Raw genomic sequence first — 25,578 nt, 5'->3', positions numbered from 1 at the left:
CATGTCTTTCACTGGAGCTAATAATTGATTTCCCCTGGGTACAGGACTTACGACAGACAGGATAGAGAGTACAGAGCCTGTAACTGCTGTGAAGCCTATCGAAAAAGTCTTCATGTTCAGAGTTTCTTGATATGCCTTGAATCAGAAACCTAAAGAGTTAATAATCAGTTACATAACCACCATGATTTTAAAAAGCTCTGCCTAATTAACTGAATGCAGTGGTTGATCTGATCTGTCATTTAAATAATGCACTTTTTAAAAAAAGAATTTAATTAAATATTTACCTGGAATGCTATTAGCACTTTAATGTTTCATTGAGATATTCAGAATTGTGATGCAGAAAAGTATAACATTAACAAACATGTTAGCATACAAGGAAAACATAGACGGGGGCAGGATCATTACTTTTACCCATACTTCTAAATTGCAGATATGTGGTACAGATCTCTAAGCTCCCTAACTGCACTTGCAGCCCCAATTCAAATTCTATGTATAATTTAAGTGCTTTGCTCTGTTAATCTTTTATACATGCCTTTTTGTTCAATCATATTAAATCTGTTATTTGAGGTAATAGAATTAATAATAATCCATAATGAATGTGATGGCAGATAATACTTTAGTATCCTTTTGTAATACATTAATGGTGTGCCCTCACCTGGAATGTTTTTATAGTAATTTATATGGGAGATACGGCAATGGTCAGTAAGAATGACTAGATAACCAGAAGTTTTTTTAAACATACATTCACATGTGCACACACGTGCACACATATAGCGCACATGTGCATGCAACACACACCTTAGGTAGTGTGGATTAAATAGCAGCTTCCTCTGTTTTGCAGGCCCCAGCACCTTTACCCCAACACCATTGCTTGGTGCTAGTGGTTCTAGGGCTGGTAGGACAAACATATCAAATGCTATTGTTGATACCTGTCATGGGAACACAGTAATTCAGGTCTCACGATCCGTGAGACCTGGTTTGGGGTGGTGAGTGGGGAGAGCGGGCCTGCACACGAGCGGGGAGGGAGCCCTGGGAGGCCGGATCGGCCGCCCACACGATTGCCGGCTCCGTGACGGAGCCAGTGGGGGCTGGCGGGAGCAAGGGCCGATTGCCCCCCGCAAGCTCCAGCATGCCCTGCACAAGTGCGCAGAGTGGCACAGAGCCATGCCATGGCTACTCACAGTCCGATAGCCTGGGTTTGTGGAGCGCTTTCTCTGCAAACCCAGGCTAAGGGGCAGGCTTCTTGAGCGGGTTAGCCGCTCAGGAACCACCAGGCTCGCAGCCGAGCCTGGTGGTTCTCACGATTGTAGAAAATCAGGCTAGCGGAGGCTAGCCCGATTTTCTTCAATCGTGTGAATAGCCTCAGTGTCTGTGACACTCAGACCTACAAAGCATTGGTGCAGCAAACATGCAGTATAAATTATGCGGCAGGAGTGATTTTGCCAATATCCTCTTCCTTCTGAAATCCATTGTAATCCACTACAGTATGGTCGAACCTGTCTGCACATCTCTAGCCACGAATGGGACAGTGGCCATGGCTCTGAACTTCTGCTAACTTGCCACATTGAGAGGCTTCAGGAGGAGCAGCCAGCTCTTGTCTTGGACCAGAATAGGAAAAAATATTGCCTCTCTACATCTAACATGCATGCATGTATGTGGAGGAACTAAGCAATTCTTCATGCTAGAGATGGCATAGCACTTTGGAGCTGGAAAGGAAGCTGCTCATCTGCAGACTGTTTCCATTGCATGGGTCCAGGACTGTGCTGTAGTTAGCCCAGGACCACAACTCTCATCATCCACTTCACTGCAACTTGTGTGCCCCCTGCCCCCAATTTAAAAATAATTTTAAAAATCAAGGCAGCTGGTTTTGGAGCTCTCATCAATAACCAGGTGCCATCTTTTGATGCTGGCCATGTGCAAGGCTGAGTTTCCTCACATTGAAACTGGGATGTTTGCAACGCATCAGTGGGACTTTGAGAACTTGTCTTTATGCATTGGCATTAGCATACACTTTTAGATTCCCCAGTTCCAAAACTCTGGATGATCCTTCATCCAGGATAAGTACTATATAAATGTTACCTACATGTTTAATAACAGAGGAAGCAGCTTAAATAGAGAAAGGCATGATCACATAAATTATCAAGAAAGATTATCTAGATTAAGTAAATTTTATTGTAGTATATGTTATGGAAGAAAGCTATATAAATAACAACTCAGTTTATGCTCACCCTGAAGAGTGGGAGTGAATTCTGTCAGATCACAGTGCACCAATTGCACACTCTTCTGGCAATGTGAAAGTTTTTTTGAATATGCTGATCATGTTAAGCCACTTAAAACTACTACGGGTTCAGTGCAATCTGGAGAAGTTAGGTTATTGGTTTCAGCGCAATGTGTCTTACATAAACCTTTAGGGTTTTTGTTTGCCTGCCTTGGTGTGATATTCTTTGTACTATTCATCTATGATTGGATATTAAGTATCACTGCAAAAATAATTCACTAGAACTTTATAGCTAGGCTTAAAATTAAGCTTGTTCTTAATTGCTTTGCTGGACTGCTGCCTAACTAGAATAGTCACAGGAGATTGTCAACACATTTTTAATGAGCAGTCAGGCAAGCTTACTCCAACATGCTTCAGAATGCCACGAAGCGCATAATGGACTTTGCCTTAAACAGTAGAGTTGAGGGACTTCCATTTCTTCTCTTGGGCCTTGATGCAACCTCGGAACTGCCATGACCTACCCTGAGGCACACAGTGCACTGTCTTTGACTATCCATGAGGGATATGAGGTTTCATTTGGGATACTATTTGAAACAACCAGTCTGCTCACCTTCTTGAGTGGCCTAAATCAATAAAATTTGACAGCGGTGCAGGCTGCAATTAAAATTCCTAATGCCAAATATTTGTGTGCTCACCTGCTTGTTAGTTCCCCATTCTTCATTCTTTCTCCATGATCACTCCCTCCCTCTCTTTTAGTAAAAGTTGCAATAAAATGAGTGAAATTCCTTCAAAGACCTCCTCTAGAGAAATAAGCACACATGGTGCATTTTTCTGGTGTAAGAAAGTTTCTGTACCCTCCTCCATTTTTGTCAAGGAGAAACGTAGTTGCAATGAAATAATTAAAAATTCCTATAACCTTTTTCATCAAAAAGGTCTTAATAGCAGTTTAGCATATGTAATTAGTTAAGCCTTGCAGCACCTTTGTGGGGTGGGTGTTCTACCTTCCATTATATACAAGGTGATTTGCTCAGTCATAAATCTGCAATGAAGCAGAGTAAATAACAGAATGCAGGATTCTTATCTCCTCGGTCTATGCTTCAAACCATGGACACAATGCTTCTTTGCATGGGCAACAATAAATCAAGTACACCTCTTCCAAAACCCACTAAGTTAAACTGTTTTCAATAACAGTGTCAAAGTGGAAACTTTAAATAAAAGCAACAAAACTCATATTTCGATATTACTCTCTGATCAGAGATAATCTCTAGGGATTTTCTCAAAAGGTTTTCGGTCTTAAGCAAGCCAACGTGAGGCATTTTATTCCGTAATCTAACAATCAAAGGCTATGTACACTCTGAGCATGAGAATGAATACTGGGAGGAGAGAGGCAAACCCTTTGCTAAGCAGGGTCCAGTGTTCCCTCTTATACAGGTGAAACTCGGAAAATTAGAATATCGTGCAAAAGTCCATTAATTTCAGTAATGCAAATTAAAAGGTGAAACTGATATATGAGACAGACGCATTACATGCAAAGCGAGATAAGTCAAGCCTTAATTTGTTATAATTGTGATGATCATGGCATACAGCTCATGAAAACCCCAAATCTACAATCTCAGAAAATTAGAATATTACATGGAACCAAGAAGACAAGGATTGAAGAATAGAACAATATCAGACCTCTGAAAAATATAAGCATGCATATGTATTCAGTACTTGGTTTGGGCCCCTTTTGCAGCAATTACTGCCTCAATGCGGCGTGGCATGGATGCTATCAGCCTGTGGCACTGATGAGGTATTATGGAAGACCAGGATGCTTCATTAGCGGCCTTCAGCAATTCTGCATTGTTTGGTCTCATGTCTCTCATCCTTCTCTTGGCAATGCCCCATAGATTCTCTATGGGGTCAGGTCAGGCGAGTTTGCTGGCCAATCAAGCACAGTACACTGTATACTTTTCAGAGGTCCGATATTGTTCTATTCTTCAATCCTTGTCTTCTTGGTTCCATATAATATTCTAATTTTCTGAGATTGTGGATTTGGGGTTTTCATGAGCTGTACGCCATGATCATCACAATTATAACAAATTAAGGCTTGACTTATCTCGCTTTGCATGTAATGCGTCTGTCTCATATATCAGTTTCACCTTTTAATTTGCATTACTGAAATTAATGGACTTTTGCACGATATTCTAATTTTCCGAGTTTCACCTGTAGGGATTCCCAGATGTTATTGACTACATCTCCCATAATCCCCAGCCAAAGGCCATTGCAGCTGAGAATGCTGAGAGTTGTAGTGAACAACACCTGTGAATCCCCGTTAGAGGGAATACTGGCAGGGTCTGCCCTGGTTTGCATTTGAATGGGAGGCTACATGTGAGCACTGTAAGATATTCCCCTTAGGCAGGCCTGCACAACATGGCAGGTGGGGTTGGCATGCTCTCCAGGTGCCCCACTGACTGAGCAGGGCTAGGGCCTATTTTATGGGCACTCTCCTTGATTACAATTGTGGGTCCCTTGACAGGGGGAAACATCCATAAGTAACTAATAGTTGCTTCCATTAATGTTTTTAATAATTTTAATGTCATAATGCACTGAAAATTGACCTTGGCCCTTGCATGCCAACTCATGGTTGATTCTGGCCCACTGGGGCCTTTGAGGTGTGCACCCCTGCCCTTAGGGGATGGGGCTGCACTGGGAAGGCTTAAACATGCTTGTATTAAAGAAGGTTCATGTTTTTATGCAGAAGGTACCAAGTTCCCTCCCTGGCAGCATCTCCAGTCCAGATAGGGCTGAGAAAGTATCCTGCCTGCAACCTTGGAGAAGCTGTTGCCCGTCTGTGTAGACAATACTGAGCTAGGTGGACCAAAGGTCTGACTCGATATAAAGCGGCTTCCTATGTTCCTATGAGTGTTGAGCTTCTTGTCTTTCTTCATCCTTCTAGGAACTTCATGATCTTTCTGCGTTCCTTCTAGGAATGTAAGAACATAGATAATTCCAGTCCTGTAAAGTATTAGAACACTGGTTACACCCTAGCAAGGTTACTACCACTTTATTATATTGCTGATGTATCTATCATTTCAATTTAAATAATGCCTGTGGAGGTTTACCAAATGACCAGGGAAAAACTCATTTGGACTCCGCTGAACTTGGACCTTTTTATTTATTTATTTGCTTGGTTGGTTTTGGACCTGTTTCCAGAAAGCATGGGGCAAAGTTGTTCCCTGTTTTACTCCACCTTTTAATTTAAAAGCTCTATACCAAAGTGCATTGTTCTTCATTGTAAGGTGTGGGAGCAACTGGTGACTCTCATCAACCCGAAGTGTGGCTCCCTGAGTAATTGTTTATTAGGGCTGTGTGAAGCTTCAACTGAAGTTAAATACTCTGCACAACCCCCTGGCATTGCTCAGAGGCTACCATTGTCATCATATATGTTGTGCTTCGCTTAACGTTAGTGAGGCCCTTTAAGAGGAAAGGAGCCTTCTAGAATCCCTGCACCATTTTGGAAAGTGTGAATGCTGCATTAAGAAGTGTAGTCTTTCCTAGCACTTTCTCCATCAAGCTCTATGGCGAAAGCACCAGGAAGGACTACATTTCTCAGTGTTCCTTGTGCACCTTCCAAGACATTGCTGGGGCTCAAAGAGGGCTCTCCTCTCTTTTCCTCAATTTCTCTTAGAGGGCCCCATAATCTGGGCAAAGTGCAGCATTGTGCAAAGAGCTCTCACACTGATGGCTTTTTGTTGTTGTTTTGCCAAAGTGGCCCCTGCCTAAATAGCAGTGAATATCACTGCATTAGTCAATGGATGGCTTATATGGAGATGGCTCTGCTCTTGTGCCCTCCAAAAACACCTGTTCTCTGCTCAATGATCTACCAGAAAACTTGCTGTTCCACCATCTTCCCCCGACCAGGTACCAGAACTTTGGATTTTGAAAACTAGCAACTCTAGATATGCACAGTTTCCCAAAGCTATCTGGCAAGTTCGCATGGCTGAACTGAAGTTTAAGGCCCGTTCTTCAAAGTCCCAATACAACACTTTGTCCACTGGACTATATTAACACCTTCCCCCATGTTTTTTCTGATCAGGGATGCTTCCAAATAAAAGTTTAAAAAGGGATTCAGGAAGGAATATTCTCTATAAAAGAAGAAACATGTGGATCTAGGGTTAATCTGTCCTTAGTTTTTCTGTTTTACTTGCTTTGTACTAGTATTAGTTTTCTCTTTTGGCATATGTGTTTTTGTGGAAGGTTTTGAATTCAACTGTAGTTAGTGACTTGCAATCACTTCTTAAAGTCTCCTGAAAGACTGAGTGACTAGAATAATTTTTATGTGCAAACCTCTGGTTCCTGAGGGTCCAGTTCATATCTGCTGTGAATATAAATGAGTTAATTTAAGTGGTTGGGTCAGAAGCCACTATCATCGTAGTAGCCCTGTGCCTGGTTCTTAATTAAAGGCAACAGGAGATTAATTTGAAACATTAATTTAAAAGTGCCTATACAAAAGGAAAGAATTATTGCAATAAAGCCTAAAGAACTTTTTTTGTCCCTAGATGTAGAAGACAGAACTAGCTCAGGGTCCTGGGGGAATGGAGGACATCCTAGTCCATCCAGGGTAAGTATATCTAATCTTTTATTCCCTCACCAGACTTCCTGTGTATGTAAATTTAAAAGCTAAATGTGAGTTTTACACCTGATTGCATAGGAAAATGTACATGGACATTTGGTTATAGAACAACCACTTCTCAGAATTGCTTTTTTAGATTCTTATCTGATCCCATAGTTGAATTTGACACTTGCTCTATTCCTGCTAACAGGTAGCAAGGAACTTCATTAAATGTTTTGCTTTGCTTGTTGCTATCAGCCTTTGATCCATTACCCGTTAGTTATCTCTGGCCTGTAAGCTGTGTTTTTTGGTTGCTGTTGACTTCTTATTTGCTGTTGATGACTTTCCAGATGTTTTTACTGACAGGCACAAAATATGTAATATGAAATTTGGGCATCTTGCACTCAAGGATTTATGCCAGTCCTGTGCTTTGGTTCAGCTTTGCCACCATTGTAATATGTATCTTTTAATCTGTGTGAAGGATAAATAGAAATATACAAAACATGCCATTACGAACAAGAAAAAAATTGTGAAGTCAGACAGATGTATGAATCAGTTAATATAAAAAAGTATATATCTATGTAACACAAATTTGTTCTTTTCTGTCCAGACTACTCTAAAAGGAATAGTAATTGTCCTTTCTAGTTATTTCTAGTCTCTTCCATATGTAATTTTTTTGTGCTATAGACCATAACTTATTAAGTTACATATGTGGCACAAATTTAGAGGCATTCCCTTGCAGCTCCTGCTGCAGTAAGGAAGATTTGAGCAGTATTTAAGCTTATTTTGGGACATAGTGGCTATAGCTGGGAGATCCAACAAGTATTGATTAGTTCTACAGTAATTTCATTGCTGTTTGGATGTTCTTAGCTTCCTTGTCTATCCTCCTTCCAAGAAGGCAGCATGCTTTAGCACAGAACACATACATTTTCTCTACAGCAATTGTCATTGGACGTGCCCCATCTTTTCCAGGTAAAAGAGGTTTTTAGTGGTCTGGGATAATGAAGTAACTAAAATTTGTATCCCTAAGCCCAGATTTGCCTCCTAATGCAGGGGCTGGTTTCTGCTACCTGATAAACTCAGCCTTTAGGCTACTCGCTGTGTTTATGGAAGCTCTTCTCAGCGATGCCCCAATCATTCCCGTACATTTGCTTCCACAGTACCCTCTGCTGTTTTTCACGGTGATCAATTAACTGGGTTTGCACCATATCTAACTTGGATATAATGGATTGCATTTACTTCCATGATTATTGGATCCTTTGTGGGCACACTCAAATTTGCATTGGGATGACCAGTTAGGGTGTTTTGCTAGGGTTATAGAGATGATACCTGAACCTTCAGAGTAGGACATTTTAAAGAGAATGGCGATACCTACTCTGTTTTGACACTATGCTTCTGACTGTGGTCTTCAAAGCAAATGAGGATCTTCCAGCTTATCAGTTGCAAGCCATTGCTCCAGCTGTCCAGTTTGACATTCAAGGGCATTATGTGGAAGAGCTGAAACTGTCTTCCCTGCTCATATTACGGTGCTCAAACATTCATTCCTATTGACAGTAAGCAATAGGCTCAGGAAGTGCATTTTACTAGCATCAAAGTTACTAATTCTTGTGACAGTTGGAGGAGATTAGAACATCCAAAATACTCTACAAAAACCAAACCCAAACCACTCCTGACTGAAACAGTTTGTGCTCCCCACTTGTTTTAATAACTTTGTTTTCTGATGTGTGCAAAGTTTGTAAAAAAAAAATTAAATAAGAAGTTTTTACAGTCTAAAGTGGTACAATTGTTTGTACTTTGATCTTCCTTCTTTCGGAAATGCTTGCCCCATGACTATTATTATGTCAGACAACTGTATTTCTGTTAGATGTTCATTGTCACTCCATAAAGAGCTGCATACAATGAGACCAACGGTCCACATAGTTTAGCATTGTCCACGCAGCAAGTCTCAAGACTCAGAATGATGCCTTTCTGATTCCTGCTTCCTAATCTAACGCCAAATCTGGGCCAATCTGGAACTTCATGTATGTAGAACATGTACTCTGAGGCCAACCATTTATTTATTAGATATTCATTGCATATGATTTGAATTCAAATTATTTTCAGAGAAGTTACATGGAAGAATTTACACCTAATTAATTAATTCTGCATTAATCCAGGTGCCTTTCTTTCCCAGTGGAAGTCAAGGCATCTAAAAGTATCAGAACAGCACTAAAGTTACTGTTGGTTGAAACCTTTTGGCTCACCTTTCCTAACTGTTGGTACTTGCTGTAGCTATAGACCCAGCCAAAGCCCACCCCCACCCCCAGTGCCTGAGGCGTGCTGGTGAGCCCCCACCCCTGTGACATGTGGAGATACAGCTCTTGCCAACTCAGTCTGGAATAGATGCTGGGGTAACCTGAAGAGAATGACCCCTCCCCCCTTTTAACATTCTATTGTACAGAAATGAGGGCAAAACTGTTATACCTGCATTTATTATTGTTGTTGTTGTTGTTGTTGTTATTTCAATCTTTATACTGCCCTTCCAAAAATGGCTCAGGGCGGTTTACACAGAGAAATAATAAATAAATAAGATGGCTCCCTGTCCCCAAAGGGCTCACAATCTAAAACGAAACATAAGACAGACACCAGCAACAGTCACTGGAGGTCCTGTGCTGGGGGTGGATAGGGCCAGTTACTCTCCCCCTGCTAAATAAAGAGAATCACCACATTAAAAGGTGTCCCTTTGTCAAGTTAGCATTTGATTATTTATTTATTATCCACACAGAAAGGTGCGAGCCTGGGAGGTGGTGCTGGCCGCCTTTGCCGTGTGAGGTAGCAAAGTGTTTCTTTCCCAGCTGACCTCAATGTCATGTGGTGAATCTGCCTCACGACAGCCACCTGCCCTCCTCACAGTTGTGGATTTACTGCTGCAACACTTCCCAAACTGATTCCTAGACTTGAAATCGGTTTTCCAGAAAGCTAAAACAAAAGAAGACAAGGACAGGAAAAGAAATGGCTGTTCTGCTGGTGGCAACTTGTTCTCCCCCCACTCCACGCCCAAGACCCTGGTGCAGAGAGAGAGAATGGGAATTGTTCTCTTCTCCATTGTTAATCCCCCCCCCATCGTTAAATTTTTATAAAACATTTCATTAAAACAAGCTGAAGGCGGTTTACAAAACAATATAAGACACTGACACAATAAAAATATTAACATTGGAATATAAAAATCTAATTAAAAGTTTAAAAAACCTAACACAATAGGACCATAAAATGCAGAGCAGCAGCAACAAAAACAACACTCTTGTTAAAAAGCCAAGATTTCACTTGCTTTCTAAAAACTGTGATGTAGATCTTCTGATTCTTCCAACTCCCTTCTGTCCTTTTCCTTAATCTCCTCATTGCACAGAGCACATCATATTCCAGTTCCTCCCCCACCCATTCCCCCAATCCTGACTTGTTCTTCCCCCCAGTTCTCTCTTTATCTATCTATTTGTTTGTTTATTTATTACATTTCTAGACCGGACCATTCAAAGGCTCTGGGCAGTGCACAGGTTTAAAAAAAACCACAAAAACAAACACCATTTAAAACACACTGCTTAAAACAATACAGAAATAATTTAAAAACACTTCAAGACCATTTAAAACTAATTAAAATACTTAAAAACAAGTATTTTTTAAAAAATACCTAAAATCCCCAGTGCATGCCAGTTCTTCCCCCCAGCGCCCTCTTTCTGATGTCAGTGGCAGCCATAGTCACTCCTGCTCCTTGTCCTGCCCTGCCTAAAAAGAGAGGGCCGCACAGAGCATCAGGCCGTAATTTAAAGGTGTTGGCTGACTTCCCGACTAATGAAGTGCTTGTGGAAGGATGCCCTGCTAGTGTAAAGCTGTCGTGCTAGCTACTTGCACTAAGTCTGGGGCTTGCTTTCCTAAGTGGTGTTGCACTACCACCACCAGCATGTCCTATGGAAGGGTGGTGGCTGGCACATACGCTGTCAGGCAAGGCTTGAGGGGGTATCATGTTGGGCGAGGCAGCCGGAGGGCCGTGGGTTGGTGCAGGCAACACATTCGCTGCTCCCACCTTTCCTCTGCCTGGCAGAGCCACCTCACCTAACTTTATTGGTGGGCCAGCTATGAGTAGCCATTGCAACTGCTGATTGAAAGAGGCTGCTGAAGAGGGTGCTTGCTGGCCCCACTCTTCCCCAAGCTCACTGATATTTCGTTTGCTAATACATCCAGATCTCTAGATGAACCTTTTTCTCTGGCTTGTGAATAAGGAAGCCCTTGGGCACTTTGTCTCGCTTTCCTCCAGTAGCTGAGGTTGAAATGGAAAGGTTAAAATGGAGGGATAGAGAACAAGATCTGGAGTCTTTTTATGTATCCACTGAATGCAAAGGTGGAGCTGGGAAGGAAGCCCCCCCCGCCATGTTAGAAAAGTGGCATCTCGCTGCAGAACATGTCAGCCAATATACTGGGGAAATTTCTCTAAGATACTGAAACAGGCATTTTACACTTAACTGTAATTCTTTCCCCCCCAATTTATTTACAGAACTATGGAGATGGAACTCCTTATGAACACATGGCAAACAGGGACCTTGGGTCACATGACAATCTTTCTCCTCCTTTTGTGAATTCCAGAATACAAAGTAAGAAGACATCAAAATTCCTATCGTGGTTCTTTGTTTGTAAATGCTTGATTTCTCCTGGTAATTTGCATTTGATTGTGCAGGATATCAAATGTTTGCCTAGTCTGCAGTGTCATACTCTGCAGTATCCCCAGCAGTACTAATTATGTACATCGAATACAGTGTAATGTCCATGTAAGAAGTTGTGAATATGTTTTCCTTGGAGTAAGCATTCAGTATCGTCTTCAGATATGTGACCTGCTAGCCTACAAATAACATGCTTTTAAGCAAAACATTGGAACTGCAAAAAAAGTGCTGAAGTGATTAGAAATGGGTGTTTGTTTCAATAGACAAATGACAGGAGGTTAGCTATCAGCGATCTGAAATGGTTGTTTTCTTTGGATAATAGTGTGAATTTGCCTGCAGGGACCTTCAGTCTTTGGACTGTAAATTCTACATTAAGGCTGACCGTGTCTGCAGCATGATCTGCTTCTGACAGCCTGTGGTATTTGGCGAGTGTATGCCCTCACAGTTGGATAATGCTCGGTCACTATCATTTTGACTTGCAGGGATCTCTTTCTGAAGCAATAATTCTGGCTGTCAGAAGAATATCTTTAATTACATGCAAGTGCAGATAGGAACTTTTCTTTAATCATGGTTGATAAATGAGTCTGGTTCAGATAAACAGATGATGTAAAATATTAGTAATCCTTCTCCTTGGCCAAGAGCACACCCTTCTTCTTGTACTTGTCAATGAACTAACTGAGATGCTTTGGTTTCAGACAACTGAACCCAAGCCAAAGCAAGCACAGTGTTGTAACTGTGATATATCATTCTGAGACCAATATATGCCCCTGAAATATTTCTTGTCTTTTAATATTAGGAAATATTTGTGAGTAGTTTAACATGTGGTTCAGTAGTGAAGCTTGCAGTAATGTGTATGTAGTCACACACCCACACCCACACACAGACACACACACACACATACACACACACACACACACCATAGTTACAACAGTTTCAAGGGGCTAACTTGAGCCAACAAAAGCAAGGGAATTCTGACCCTCCCATTTTATTGGGTTTGACTGCAGGCAGGATAAACACAATCTTTACACATATCCATAGTCTTCTGTGAAGCCCACTTTCAGGTTTGACCTTTTCACTTGTGTTTTTGCAGCTTAAAAGTTTGTTCCTTTCAACTCACTTTACTTTGGCTTTCCTTAACAAAGAACACTCCAGCCTGCAGATATTTTTGCCAAGAAAATTGTGTTTTCCTTTGTTTAACCAATGTATTGTTTGTGTGGGGAGGGCATGGAGAGACTTTTACAAGCACATTTTAAACCATAAAGCAAACACATTCTGATTAGAATTATTGGGAAAACAGTGCATACATTTATTAACATACTAGAAGGAGCTTGATTTTCAATTTTTAAACAGATAATTGCCTTTTGTATTTGCTTAAAATATTCCTATGTTTATTTTATTTTTATTTTACATATTTTTATACTGCCCAAAATTTACGTCTCTGGGCTGTTTACAAGAAGATAAAAACAAAAGTAAAACATTAGTTAAAAACAAAAACAAGAAATCTAAAACACAACAATTTAAAAATTTTAAAACAATATTCTAAAACAACATTAAAAACAATCAAAACAGTTGATGTTTGTATCCGCATGTTCTTGTTGTTTTGGCTTTTCAGTGCATTTTTAGGAGCCGAGACTACTGGTTTTCTGTGTGCTTGAGTGTGTATGTGAGAGAGGCAAAGTGACTTCTGACGTGTGTTATATTGTGCAATAGGACATGCCTGCCGTTGAAAGCAGTGTTCTTGCTCCTTCAATCTACAGCATTTTGTTTCCTTAATTTAAAATTGTACTTTTATAATTAGAGCAGATTCCCTTTTAATTTGTGTCTGTTTCGACTGAACAGTTTGTAAAAATCCACTTCTTCGACATGGTCTCTGTCTTCTACACAAATGGGCTATGCGCCTGCGCAGAGACCTCGTCAGAATCTAACAAGTTCAATTCTCCTGCTTTTGGCGGGAACCCCTCCCCCAGCTGCTATATGCGGCTGCGCCACTCCTCAGCCCCTCAGTCCTTCCTCATCCGCGCTTCAGTGAACATTGTGGAGTCTGCAGCTCGATAACAAGTAGGATCCAGCTACCCCCTTGTTTTTCTCCCTGCTTCTTGATTTCTTTTAAAAAATTCTTTCTTTATTTCTCTGCATAGTAGTATTTTTTGTTCTTTGTGTTTTTGGTTTTGCGGGTTGTTTTCCTCCTGTGGAGCTCCAATCCCCTGAAATTACATCGGGACTTGCTGGTGGGTCATCACCTCCCTCCTATACTCAAGAAGCTGAAGGCAGAAGAGGTTCCTGCATCGGAGGCCCCTGTAGCCCAGAAGCCTAAAGTCGCTTCGGATGATACCGTGCAGAAGTCATCAGTGTTGGTGAGGCCTACCTCGCCTGTAGTGATGGAATTGTTCAACGTGGCCCACGATCTAACTCGGGCAAGTAGAAAGCTTTTGGTGGTAACAGAGGAGCCAGGTTACCCTTCATCGGAGGAGGTGTATTCTCCAGTCAGGCCTGCCAAAGACACTTCATGGCTGCCTAGGTGACGGTCACCTCCTCGGGGCCAATGAGACCGTGTTCCCCTTAGAGACAGTGGTACCCATTGGGGATTGGAAGAACGTTCCTCAACTTACAGACAAGACCGATCCTGGGACCGTCGTGAACATTCTTATCCGGATCGATACCGAGAGACAGCATATCGCTCCCCCTTGAACATAAGAAGTTGATCCTTCTTATGGCGAATGGTGCTGGGACTCTGGATTGTGCGATAGGTACCAAATGGAATACCGGTCTGACTATTCCGACTATGCTCATCTCCGCTATGGATCCCGCTACTTGGAGGATCCCGTATACGGGAAACACTTGCCAACGAGGGATTGGAGAGAGCCCCCCTCACGTTCAACAGGGAGGCCATGTTACTGCTCATTGCAATGCTCCCCGAGTGACCATGCAGAACGTTGTGAACCTCCCCCTTCAGCTCCTGTGATACCTCCAACTGCCTTGCCCTCACAAGCACCACTGACAGGACTTTCCATGTCAATACCAGACAGTCAGGGCTCCCCTTCGGGTTTGATGCCCATGGCACAGGTGGAACCTGAGTATGAGAGCGATGCTAGCTCTCAGGACTCTGAGGTCATTTCTCTTGGATCGTCCCCACTCGATGTTCAATCAGACTCGAAGCCGGTATCCCCATCAGAGGGCCTCAAATTGTATATGGCGTATGTGATGCAAATGACTTCAGCCCTGGGCTTGAACCTGGATAACCAGCAGAAGAGAGAGCTGTACCCATTGTTCAGCCTCATAGATTCCGAGGCCAAGATTCCAGCCATGTTGTCCCTGAACTCGGCATTGTTAAAAGTCATCCAGGGTCGCTGGAACAAATCTATGATGTTTCCCAGCCTAAGAGGCGTTTCTATAGGGTGCAATTAGATGATGATACAGCCTTTTTGAGGAACCACCCCACCCTGAATTCGATCGTTGTGGAGGCATCCCTACAACGGACCAGGGCTCACAGTCAGTCAACACTGAGTGACAGAGGGCAGAAAATTGGACTCTTTCGGAAGGCAATTTTACTCCAGCTCAGCCCTACATTTGCGGCTGGCCAGTTATCAGGCCTACAATGCCTGATATCATTTTTTGTGGGAGAAGATGAGTCCCTTTCTGGATCTCTTCCCACAGGACAAGAGAGATCTAGCCAAATCGTTTGCCCGCGAGGCCATTCCGGTCAAACAAGAACTTTATTCAGCCCGGCTTTTGGTGGAATGTGCAGCTAAGGTGATGGCCACATCTGTGGCTCTCAGATGACATGCATGGCTACATTAACCGGGGCTGCATTATGAGGCGTGCATGAGGGTCAAGGACTTGCACTTTGAGGGCTCCAGCCTGTTTTCTGAACAGACTGATGACACTCTCCAGAAAGTCCAGAATTTGAGGAGCACGGCATGTTCCATGTCCTATGCCTCCCCGGCTACCAAGCCGCAGAAGACTGCTAAGTGGTTGCCTTATCAATCACAGAAGGCCCCTTCAAGACAACAGTTGCCTTCAGAATGGTCCTTTCAGGTCAACAAGCCCCAGGCATGATACAAGTCAGGCAACCAGCCCAGTAAGAAACCCTTTCAGAAGCAGCGCCCAGGTATCTTCCAAAAGAAGCAATGACTCAGGGCACTTCAGGACTCACCTGGCCCCATTCTCGGAGAGCTGGGACAAGGTGACGATGGACCAGTGGGTCCTTACAATTATACGTTTGGGCTATGCCCTTGAGTTTTGTAGACCATGGCCGGTGTCCAGGGTCGTGGTGACTCCTTGCACTCCGGAGTTGGACCAGGAGGTCGCTGCTCTCCTGGAAAAGGATGTGATTGAGAAAGTTGCCAACCCCGACAGCCTCAGGTTCTATTCCTGGTACTTTCTTGTGCCAAAGCCAGATGGCAGTCAGTGCCCTATACTAGACCTCAGGGCCCTGAACAAACATTTGGTCTACAAAAGGTTCCGAATGCATTCAGTACCAACCATTATGACCATCCTGGAAAATAATATGGTTTCCCTGGACTTAAAAGATTATGGACTTAAAACCATTATGGATGGTTTCCCTGGACTTAAAAGATGCATACTATCATGTTTTGATATGCCCTCAACATCGACACTTCCTGCAGTTTCAGATGGGGGGATCCCCTATTAGTTCAAGGCCTTGCCATTTGGCCTCACGACTGCACTGAGAGTCTTTAGGAAATGTCTGGCTCTGGTGGTGGCGTTTCTGCAGGAGCAAGGTTTGCAGGTGCTGCCATATTAGACTATTGGCTCATCATGGTGAGCACCGGGCGTGCAGTCCTGGATGCTCTCGAGATTGTGGTAGATACTCTACAGGAGCTGGGTTTCCAAATAAAATTCAAAAAATCTCATTTGGAACCCACCCGTCGAATTCAGTTTATTGGACTGATTTTCAATATGACCTTGGAAAAGGTCTTCCTTCCGATGGGTCATATAGTTACTCTCCAGAAACTGGTGGCCATTTTTCTACCCAGTGGCAAACAGACTATGTGTTCCAAACAGCACCTGTTGGGTCACATGGCACTGAGTACATACATTCTACCTCAAGTGAGTCTTCGAATGCACATCACTCAGAGATGTTTTTTAGACCTGTTCAATCCCCTTCGGGACTCAGACCATCTAGAGCAAATGCCCCCTCAATGGGTGCGGGGAGTGGTGGACAGAGTTTCGGCACTTGAGTGTCAGTACTCCCTTTCAAGCTCCTCGAGCCCGGTGAGTGGTCACAACAGATGCATCAGAGCTCAGGTGGGGGGCATACCTGGATGGGCTTTGTCTGAGTGGACACTGGTTCTCCAAAGAGAGGACCCAGCACACCAATTATTTGGAGCTATTGGCCATTTTCCACGCTCTCAGAGGCTTCTTGCCCATGCTTGGGGGTCATGCAGTGACCATACAAACCGACAATATGACGGCAAAAGCCTACGTCAATCGACAAGGTGGCATGTCTTCGAGGAGCCTGAAGTTACTATGCCTGGACCTTTGGCATTGGTGTGTGGCACATGCCGTGACGCCTAAGGCGATTCATTTACAAAGTTCCCTGAATGTTCAAGCGGGCACTCTGAGCAGGATCACAGTGGTCTCCCATGAATGGGCATTGCATCAGGGTGTTTTGAGGGACATATTTGTAATTGGGGGGGGGGCAGTTCTAGACCTATTTGTGTCTTGGTACAATACACAATGTGCCCTTTTCTGCTCTGGGTGGGGAGAGGGCAAGAGTTCTCTAGGTAATGCCTTCATCCTGTCCTGGACGGGCCCTCTTCTTCATATGTTTTCCCATTTCCCCTCATTCTGAGGGTCCTGCGCAAACTGAGGGTGTATCAGGCCAGGGTGATCCTGATAACCTTGTGATGGCCCAGGAGGCCTTGGTTTCCAACCCTTACATGTTTGGTGGTGGACTGGAAATGCCTGCCTGTCCTGCCAGACCTGCTGTCTCAGGAACAGGGATTGGTACTGCACCCAGATGTTCAGTCCCTCCACCTGAAGGTCTGGAAGGTCCTGCTGACTTCCTGTCGAGACTTAAGGAAGTTTTGGTTGCTGCTAGAAAGCAGTCCACAAAGAAGTCATATGATCACTCACTCATTTCTGTTCATTCGCTTCCCTGCATGGGTTTGATGTGTTTAATCCATCTGTACAAGATATATGTAATTATCTGTAGTCCCTTAAGGAATCTGGTTTAAGGCTTTTATCCCTTACAGTATATTTGGCTGTCATTGTGGGATGTTCCCCCTCTGACCAGATTTCATGGTTTAAAGATCTAGTAGTAAAAGGTTTTCTGAAAGGTTTGACACACATCTTCCCAGATGATCTGGTTATGTCACCGGCTTGGGACCTGTCAATAGTCTTGGCTGGTCTGCTACAGCCACCGTTTGAGCCATTGGCTTCAATTGATGCCTGTCTCCTGACCTGGAAGTTCGCCTTTTTGGTGGCCATTACCTCCACCAGGAGAGTGAGTGAGTTGAGGGCCCTGAGGGCTGACCAACCGTACCTTCAGTTTCATAAGGACAAGGTCAGAATCAGAATCATTTTATTTACGGCCATAAGCCAAACAAAATTAAAACTTTAGGCTGTTACCAGGCATAAATATACAACATATAATAACTAAAAAAATACACAATCAGCCTCATAAAACCCCATGATGAGAGGTCAGTTTCATAGCCCCATATAAAAATTTAGCAACCAGTTTAGTAATACCCACATTAACATCAGCAAGACATAAATTAAGATAAAATGAGTCAGGCCTGCCTGGAAACTGAGTAAATAAAGGGGACAATAATTCTTTCCTTGAGTCGCGGAACAAAAGGCAGAACAAAAGCACATGAGCAACTGTTTCTAAGCAGCCCTCTCCACAAGAACATAGCCCTGAAACGGGAATTCGTGCAAAACCTTCTAGGGAGCAATGCAGAAGGTAAAACATTCAGCCTGGCTCTTGCAAAGGCTGACCTCAATTTAACCAGATGGAGCATGGAGAGATATTTAGCAGGATGATTTTGAGCAGGGAGGGAAGGACAAGGTCATACTCAGGACAGATGTGAGGTTCCTGCCCAAAGTGGTGTCCATGTTTCACTATTCGTCCCTGCTCACTTTGCCCGTGTTTTTCCCCAAATTCTTCAACAGATCCAGAAAGGAGGTTATACCATTTAGACGTTAGAAGGGCATTGTTTTTCTTCCTTCCGAGGTCTTCTGAGTGGAGAAAATCTCCTTCCTTGTTTGTTCTGTACGATGGGCCACATAAAGATCTCCAGGTTTCAGCCCAGTCAATGTCTCAGTGGATATTTTCCACAATTGAACTTTGTTATCATTTGGCTCATAAGCAGTTGCCTGCTACGGTTAAGGCACACTCTGTTAGGTCCGTGGCAGCCTCTGTGGCCTTTGATCTGGAGGTCCCTTTGGATGCTATATGTCAGGCAGCTACTTGGGCTTTGCCCCATTCCTTTATCCACCATTATGCAATCGATACCAGAGCACAGAATGATGCTGTATTTGGCAGGAGTGGCCTGCAATCCATTTTCAGTTGATGTATTTGTTTCTGAAATAAAAAGTTCTGGCAGATTATATTTGCTTCTGTTCTTCCCTCCTCCTTGGGTGCTAGCTTGTTATGCGCCCATTTGTGTCGAATACAGAGAACACGTCGAAGAACAACAGGTTACTCACCTGTAACTTTGGTTTTTCTAGTGGTCATCTGTACTTCTACATGCCCTCCCGTTCTCCCTGCAGGGTTCACTGAAGCTAGACGCTGTGACTGAGGGGATGAGGAGTGGTGCAGCTGCATATAGCGGCTGGGGGTGGGGTTCCCACCCAAAGCAGGAGAATGGAGCTTGTTAGATTCCAATGAAGTCTCTTCACAGGCGCATAGCCTAAGTTGAGTAACCTGTAGTTCATTAATCTTTTCCCCTCACTGAATTCCATAGGCCTACCTTAAGCCTTCCTTGCAAAAGGTGTTTGAATTGGTTAAGAGAAGATCACACACAAGAAAACTGTCAACCTTTCTTGTCCCCCTGAAACTGACATATACATTTATTTGTGTATGAAAAATGTGAGGGTGCAGGCTGGTCTGAGTGGAACAAATTCTGTCTCCTTGCAGGGGTAGCAGATGTGTAACAGAAAACCATCTTGGGAAATCCTCAGCCAGAGAAAAGTTCTCTCGAGCTGTCCCTTCCCCAGAATGAAAGTAAAACTCAAGTTTAATGTGGGAGGCAAGGCCATCGACTCCTCTGTAACAGAGAGCACTGCTCTATCTGTGCACCTGGCACAAATGAAAGTGCCGTTCTGTCAGATAAAGCTGTCTGGTTTGAAACATGGTCTTCTGGTGTTTATGGAATGCTACATTTTCCACCTCAAGCAGATTTGGTACTGAGTGAGACTGTGTTATAGGCTAGACAATTTACCTGAATGTAGCAAAACTCTCAGGGATGAGGTCATTGAGTGGGAAGGCAGGGCCCACAAAGCTTGCTTGTAGAAAGAGGACTTTTAGACTAGCTGGGAGGAGAATGCCTTAAACAGGCACAACTGTTTTGTCCTGCTCAGGCATGGAATTTCAAGGACAATGTTGTTCCTTGTTGGGCATACTATATTTTATTATTTATTTTGCGGCAGCCATAGTAGCAGTAGTAGTAGAAGAAGAAAGATTTAAGATGATGGGAACAACCCTTAGCTCAAATGTTTAAAACTGTTCTGTGGAAGTGGAAGCTTAATAGGTCAATTTAGAGTTGTTTCCCCCTCTTAGTTTAAAGTGTGCCGTTGAGTCTGTGTCAACTACTGGCACCCACAGAGCCTTGTGGTTTTCTTTGGTAGAATACAGGAGGGGTTTACTCTTGCCTCCTCCCGCCCATGAGATGAGATGAGATGAGATGAGATGAGATGAGATGATGCCTTCCAGCATCTTCCTATATCACTGCTGCTCGATATAGGCATTTCCCATACTCTGGGAAACTTAGTCAGGGAAACATACCAGCGTTACACTCTCCTATATCCTCAACAGAATCGGAATGTGCTGTTCAAGGGTAGGCAGCCTTGGCTCTCCAGCTGTTGTTGAATGACAACTCCCATCATCGCCAGCTGCAGTGGCTAGTAAGGGATGATGGGAATTGCAGCTCAACAACAGCTAGAGTTCCAAAAGTTGCCTGCTCCTGGTTTAGGTGAACAGAATGTCTGATCCTAGAATTTGAGTACTGAGGGGAATTTTTAAAAGAAATGTAATTATACTTCTATCCTACTCTAGCATGGGATTCTCAGTGGTCTTCTATCCAGGGGGTTGACCAGGCCAACACTTGTGTACAGGGCAGACCTTAGGAAAGGGTCCCCATCTTTGTCAATTTTCAAAAAACACCTGAAAACCCATCTCTTCGCCCAAGCTTTCTCAGCTTCCTAAATTTTCTTAGGTTTTAATCTCTGGTTTATTTTTTAATTTTTAAATTGTTTTAAGTTTTTGTATATGTTTTTGACTTGTTTTATGCGATTGTTAACCGCCCGAAGATGAAAATCTGGGGCAGTGTACAAATTTGATAAATAAAATACATTAAAATAGTGCACAGGGTGAGGAGTGCCTTTGGCGCGTGCGCGTGCACCCCCCCCATGATTAATTAATTAGTGTTGCCACTCCCCCTCCCGCCTCTAGCTCACTGAAAACAATACATTCAACAAGCAGCCAGCCACCCAGTTCAGCTTGACTTCCCCTTTAGGTAAATGCCTTGGGTGAGTGCCTGGCTTGCCCACATAGGAACATAGGAAACATAGGAAACTGCCATATACTGAGTCAGACCATTGGTCTATCTAGCTCAGTATTGTCTTCACAGACTGGCAGCAGCTTCTCCAAGGTTGCAGTCAGGAATCTCTCTCAGCCCTATCTTGGAGATGCTGCCAGGGAGGGAACTTGGAACTTTCTGCTCTTCCCAGAGCGGCTTCATCCCCTGAGGGGAATATCTTGCAGTGCTCACACATCAAGTCTCCCATTCAGATGCAACCAGGGGAAAAAACCAGAGAATGCTACCTTTGTTTTAGAGCTGCCCAATAGTCACTGACTCCCTTTTGACATCTCTTACTTTTGTATTATCCTTGGCACCTGCAGATGAAAGTATGGAAACCCATCCAGACTGGTCTGATGTCCCAGTGGCAAACCACTTATCTGAGTTATCCCTGACTGAAGTTAATGTGTAGAACTCATATTATGGTTGTGAAGAGAAGTCCATAGCAGGGTCTGGGAAAGGGCTACACACCTGCAGCTCTCCAGCTGTTGTTTGGCTATAATTCCCAACATCCCTTATTGGCCACTGTGCCTGGGGATGATGGGAGTTGGGAAAAGCCAGCTTTTTCCAAACGGCGATTTATTCCTGCTTTGTTATTCTTAGGGTAGGAGGGAGTTCATACATGGGAGGAATTTATAGCAATTTCATCATATAACCAGCAGTGCTATTCAGTTTTGGGTGTTTCTTTTTAATGATTTGCACTTAATGCTTAGTATATTATTATTATTTCTTGTTTACACAGTCAGACAGGTGTTATTGACTGTTTTATCCCGACGTCCAGACATTATTATTATTTATCCAGACATTATTATTATTATTATTAATTCGATTTCTATACCACCCTTCCAAAAATGGCTCAGGGCAGTTTACACAGAGAAATAACAAACAAATAAATAAGATGGAACCCTGTCCCCTAAGGGCTCACAATCTAAAAAGAAACATAAGACACACACCAGCAACAGTCACTGGAGGTACTGTGCTGGAGGTGGATAGGGCCAGTTACTCTCCCCCTCCTAAATAAAGAGAATCACCGCATTAAAAGGTGCCTCTTTGCCAAGTATACGCATCATTAAAAAATGCACTTTGAGAGATTGTTGCATGCCTGTCAGCATTTCCTGTCAACTCTTAGAGACTCAAAAATAATAATTAGAAATGTTTAAAAATTGCAATTTAAATGTGGTTTTAGCCTGATCTTTTAACTTGTTTAACCTCATTCATCTTTTATTTTTACCCTGCATCTATTTTGCCAGTGTCATGAGCCACCCCAAGCAGTAGTGCATGATGAACATGCACCTGTGGATGCCCCCCACTCTTGGGATGCCCCCCAAACCACTTTAGACATAACAGATTGTACAGTGGAGGATGAAACCCCTTGAGGAATGCTGCAGGAAACCCAATAAGCCCAACCCACTGGCTCACTTGTCCCTTCACCTGTTGGATTGTCCTCTCGGAAGCTGGCACTGCTGGATGCAATCCCCTGGTGCTGAGTCAAGCATGACGATCCTGGTGGGGCTGTGCCACCTAGCCTGCTTATTAGCCCAGCTGTTAGCCGGGGAACAGGCTTCCTGTTCATGTGTGAGCTCAGGCTGCTTCCAGTCTGGCCGCACACAGAGATGGGAGCCTAGAGCACTGCTCTCCTAGGGTAATCTGAACTCAGTGTGCAGTGCATTTTGGGATACCTGGAGGCCGGGATGTGTCATCCTGGCACTCCAAGAATGGATCATGTGGGAGTGCCATTGATTCCAGCAACATTTTGGCAATCATCTGGGGGGAAGATGAGTGAAGCAAAGCCGCTGCCCCCCTTGCCCACCTGGTCGTATGAATGACCTCGTAATATAGAATGTTTAGCAGGATTTAAACAATCTAGAATTATAATAATCCAAGAGATATTTTATGTATGTTATTCTCTTGGACCTGTACCGCAAGAACTTTTTATAACTACCCTGCTTGAAGCAGCTTGGCATTAATTTTATGCAAAGTCTACAACAGAAAAATCTTTCAAACTTTGGAGGCACAGTTTAGTATAGTCATTATGGGAAATATCCAGAGGAGCCACGAATATTTGCTGAAATAATGTGGCAACTATGGACCTACATTGCAAACACTTGCTTTCCGGTATTAATTCTAGCTTTGAATGTTTTCAAAGTGGTTGGAAGCTATGAAGAAGTATTTAAATTAGTCTTCAGTTCAAGGCATGCAATAATTAGCTGCTGGAAATTAGCAAAACTCAATTTATTATGGCCAAAAGAATATTGCCATCCCAAATTCTTGATGTTTTTAATAGGAGAATTCCTCTCTGGTTTACCCACCAACCAACTAAACAGTGAGGTCATTCACACAATCAAAAACGGTGTTCTACCCAGGTTTGGGAGCTGCGTGTGCTCCCAATTTCTGGTTGTGTGGAAGCAAGGTTAAAGGAAAACCTGGGTAGCTTTTTCTCCTACCTTGCTTCCACACAATCACTTCTACCCAGGTCTTCCTGTAGCCTTGCTTCCACACAAGCAAAAATTAGGAGCACACACAACAACCAAACCTGGGCAGAACACAGTTTTTGATTGTGTGAATGACCTCCCTGTTTTAAAAAGCATATCGGTGGTGTACTTGGGAGCTAATAGAAGTCTTTCCACGTATTCCAGTACTGTATTGGAAGTTGAATATATTGCTGCAGATGTGTATATTCCAGATTTCTTGCTCAATTTTCAGGTGCCTTCTTTGTGAGCTCCTCTTATCCTGCCTAGGTATCTTGCTAGTACATTAAATCATTTACCAATATATAGTAACTTGTTTCTATACCCCCTGTAGCTTAATAGAACATTTCACTGCTAGGATTAGATTGAGGTTTCGGGCGATCTTGAGGAAAGCTGCTGGCTTTATACATTGACCTTTTGAATCTCATCTGGGTTAGTGGTTGATATTTTGATTTGGTTACTGTGGTCATACTGTGACAGCTGCTGGTTCATTATAATTCAGTTCCTCTGCTCAGTCTGCCTAGCAGGAATATTTAGGTTTGGGTTGCTTCAAAGGGTTTCTAACCATCCTAAGTTTAACCTAGCACCACGTAAAGGTGAAACATTGCAAATGCTTTCTTCTTAGCTGCACTTCCCTGAACAGAGCGAGTTGTGTATTCTCTGTCTTCTCTTTTGATTGACATATCTGAGCATGGAAAACAGGAATAGCTTAAATAAAAAAATAATCAAACATACATCATTCCAGGCATTATTTTGTTGAATAAAATTAAAAATACAAATGTAGATATATAGAAATGGGGGGGGGATGTCATCAGTCTCTTGTTCCAGCATGCCATGCCTCATGTCCCTGACAACATTTAGATCCAAGGGCAGTTTGCATGTTACCTTCCCCACCCAGTCACTATTCTTCATGAAATTGGGAGGAGGCCTCAGATTTACCCATTTCCTCCTTACTCTCTTCTCCCCGTACATAAAATTGGACACCTGTACTGAGAGATCCTGAAGTGGATTTCAAGCCTTCCCTGCTGGGACTATTTTGCCAATAATGTATGGTGAATGGAAAGGCCTTGGTAGTATCTCAGTGCTAGAGAACCACTGGCTGAGTTACTAGTGCCAACGAAAGGTGCTTTCAGCTGCTACCAAAACTTTCCCCTGAGGTGCAGCTTTCAGCTTTGAAAATCTGTTCCATCTGCTCTTTTAGTGGAGCCTTGGCAGACCTCACAGTCTCCAGTGTTATGTTGCTGTGGTTCTCTCAAGACATGACAGGCATTTGGACTGTTGTCCCAAAACAGAAATTCTGGTCTTTGTGACTGAACTGTCAGAGTGGTTGTGGATGTAGTTTTGAGAACCTTGAGGCATATAGTGAAGTTTGGTTCACTGGGGAAGTTCAGACTTCCCCAGACAATGAGGTTGTTCTCACAACCAGCCCTACCTGGGGAGATCCTGGTGCTCCTCTATTAGATAGCTCATTTCCTCCCCCCGGGCTCAAAGCGAGGTAGGAGGGCATGCACATGCCTTCCTGTCCCACAGCCCACTTGTGTGGGTGCATGGGCTGCCTGGTGCCGGCGACTTCATCTAGGCTGTCAGCAGCCATGACGACCATAGAGGCTGGTGGAAGGAAAGACCTGGCCTCAGGAATTTCCTGGTGGCAGAGTTTCATACCCCTGGCTGCTCTGGAGTGCCGTGTACTTGCCGCAGCATGGATCATATGGGTCCACAAGCCGTGTGGCTGGCCAGGAACTGGCGGTCACGTGGGGGAAGGTAAATAAGATCCTGCCTTCCCCCTGCCCTCCCCAAGCCCCAGTAAGCATGGTCATGTGAATGACCTTAATATCTGAACGTATATGGC

General features: G+C 43.4%; 1 protein-coding gene across 19 annotated transcripts in view; it reads left to right on the top strand.

Annotated features, from left to right (window-relative positions):
* TCF4 (transcription factor 4) overlaps positions 1-25,578 on the top strand; it is a 515,439-nt gene that overhangs the window by 141,573 nt on the left and 348,288 nt on the right. For all 19 annotated transcript variants that reach the window (XR_008314851.1, XM_053289328.1, XM_053289336.1 and 16 more), the window contains 2 exons: positions 6,760-6,821; positions 11,338-11,434. Coding sequence is in view for 18 of the 19 variants with exons in the window: in XM_053289328.1 (XP_053145303.1) it covers positions 6,760-6,821; positions 11,338-11,434 (159 nt within the window). In the remaining variant the exon portion in view is untranslated. The remainder of the gene's footprint in view (positions 1-6,759; positions 6,822-11,337; positions 11,435-25,578) is intronic.

The sequence above is a fragment of the Hemicordylus capensis genome, chromosome 2 (genome assembly GCF_027244095.1).
Source record: "Hemicordylus capensis ecotype Gifberg chromosome 2, rHemCap1.1.pri, whole genome shotgun sequence".
NCBI classification, from domain to species: domain Eukaryota; kingdom Metazoa; phylum Chordata; class Lepidosauria; order Squamata; family Cordylidae; genus Hemicordylus; species Hemicordylus capensis.
The sequence above is the reverse complement of the archived record's forward strand: the minus strand, read 5'-3'. Positions and strand labels throughout refer to the sequence as shown.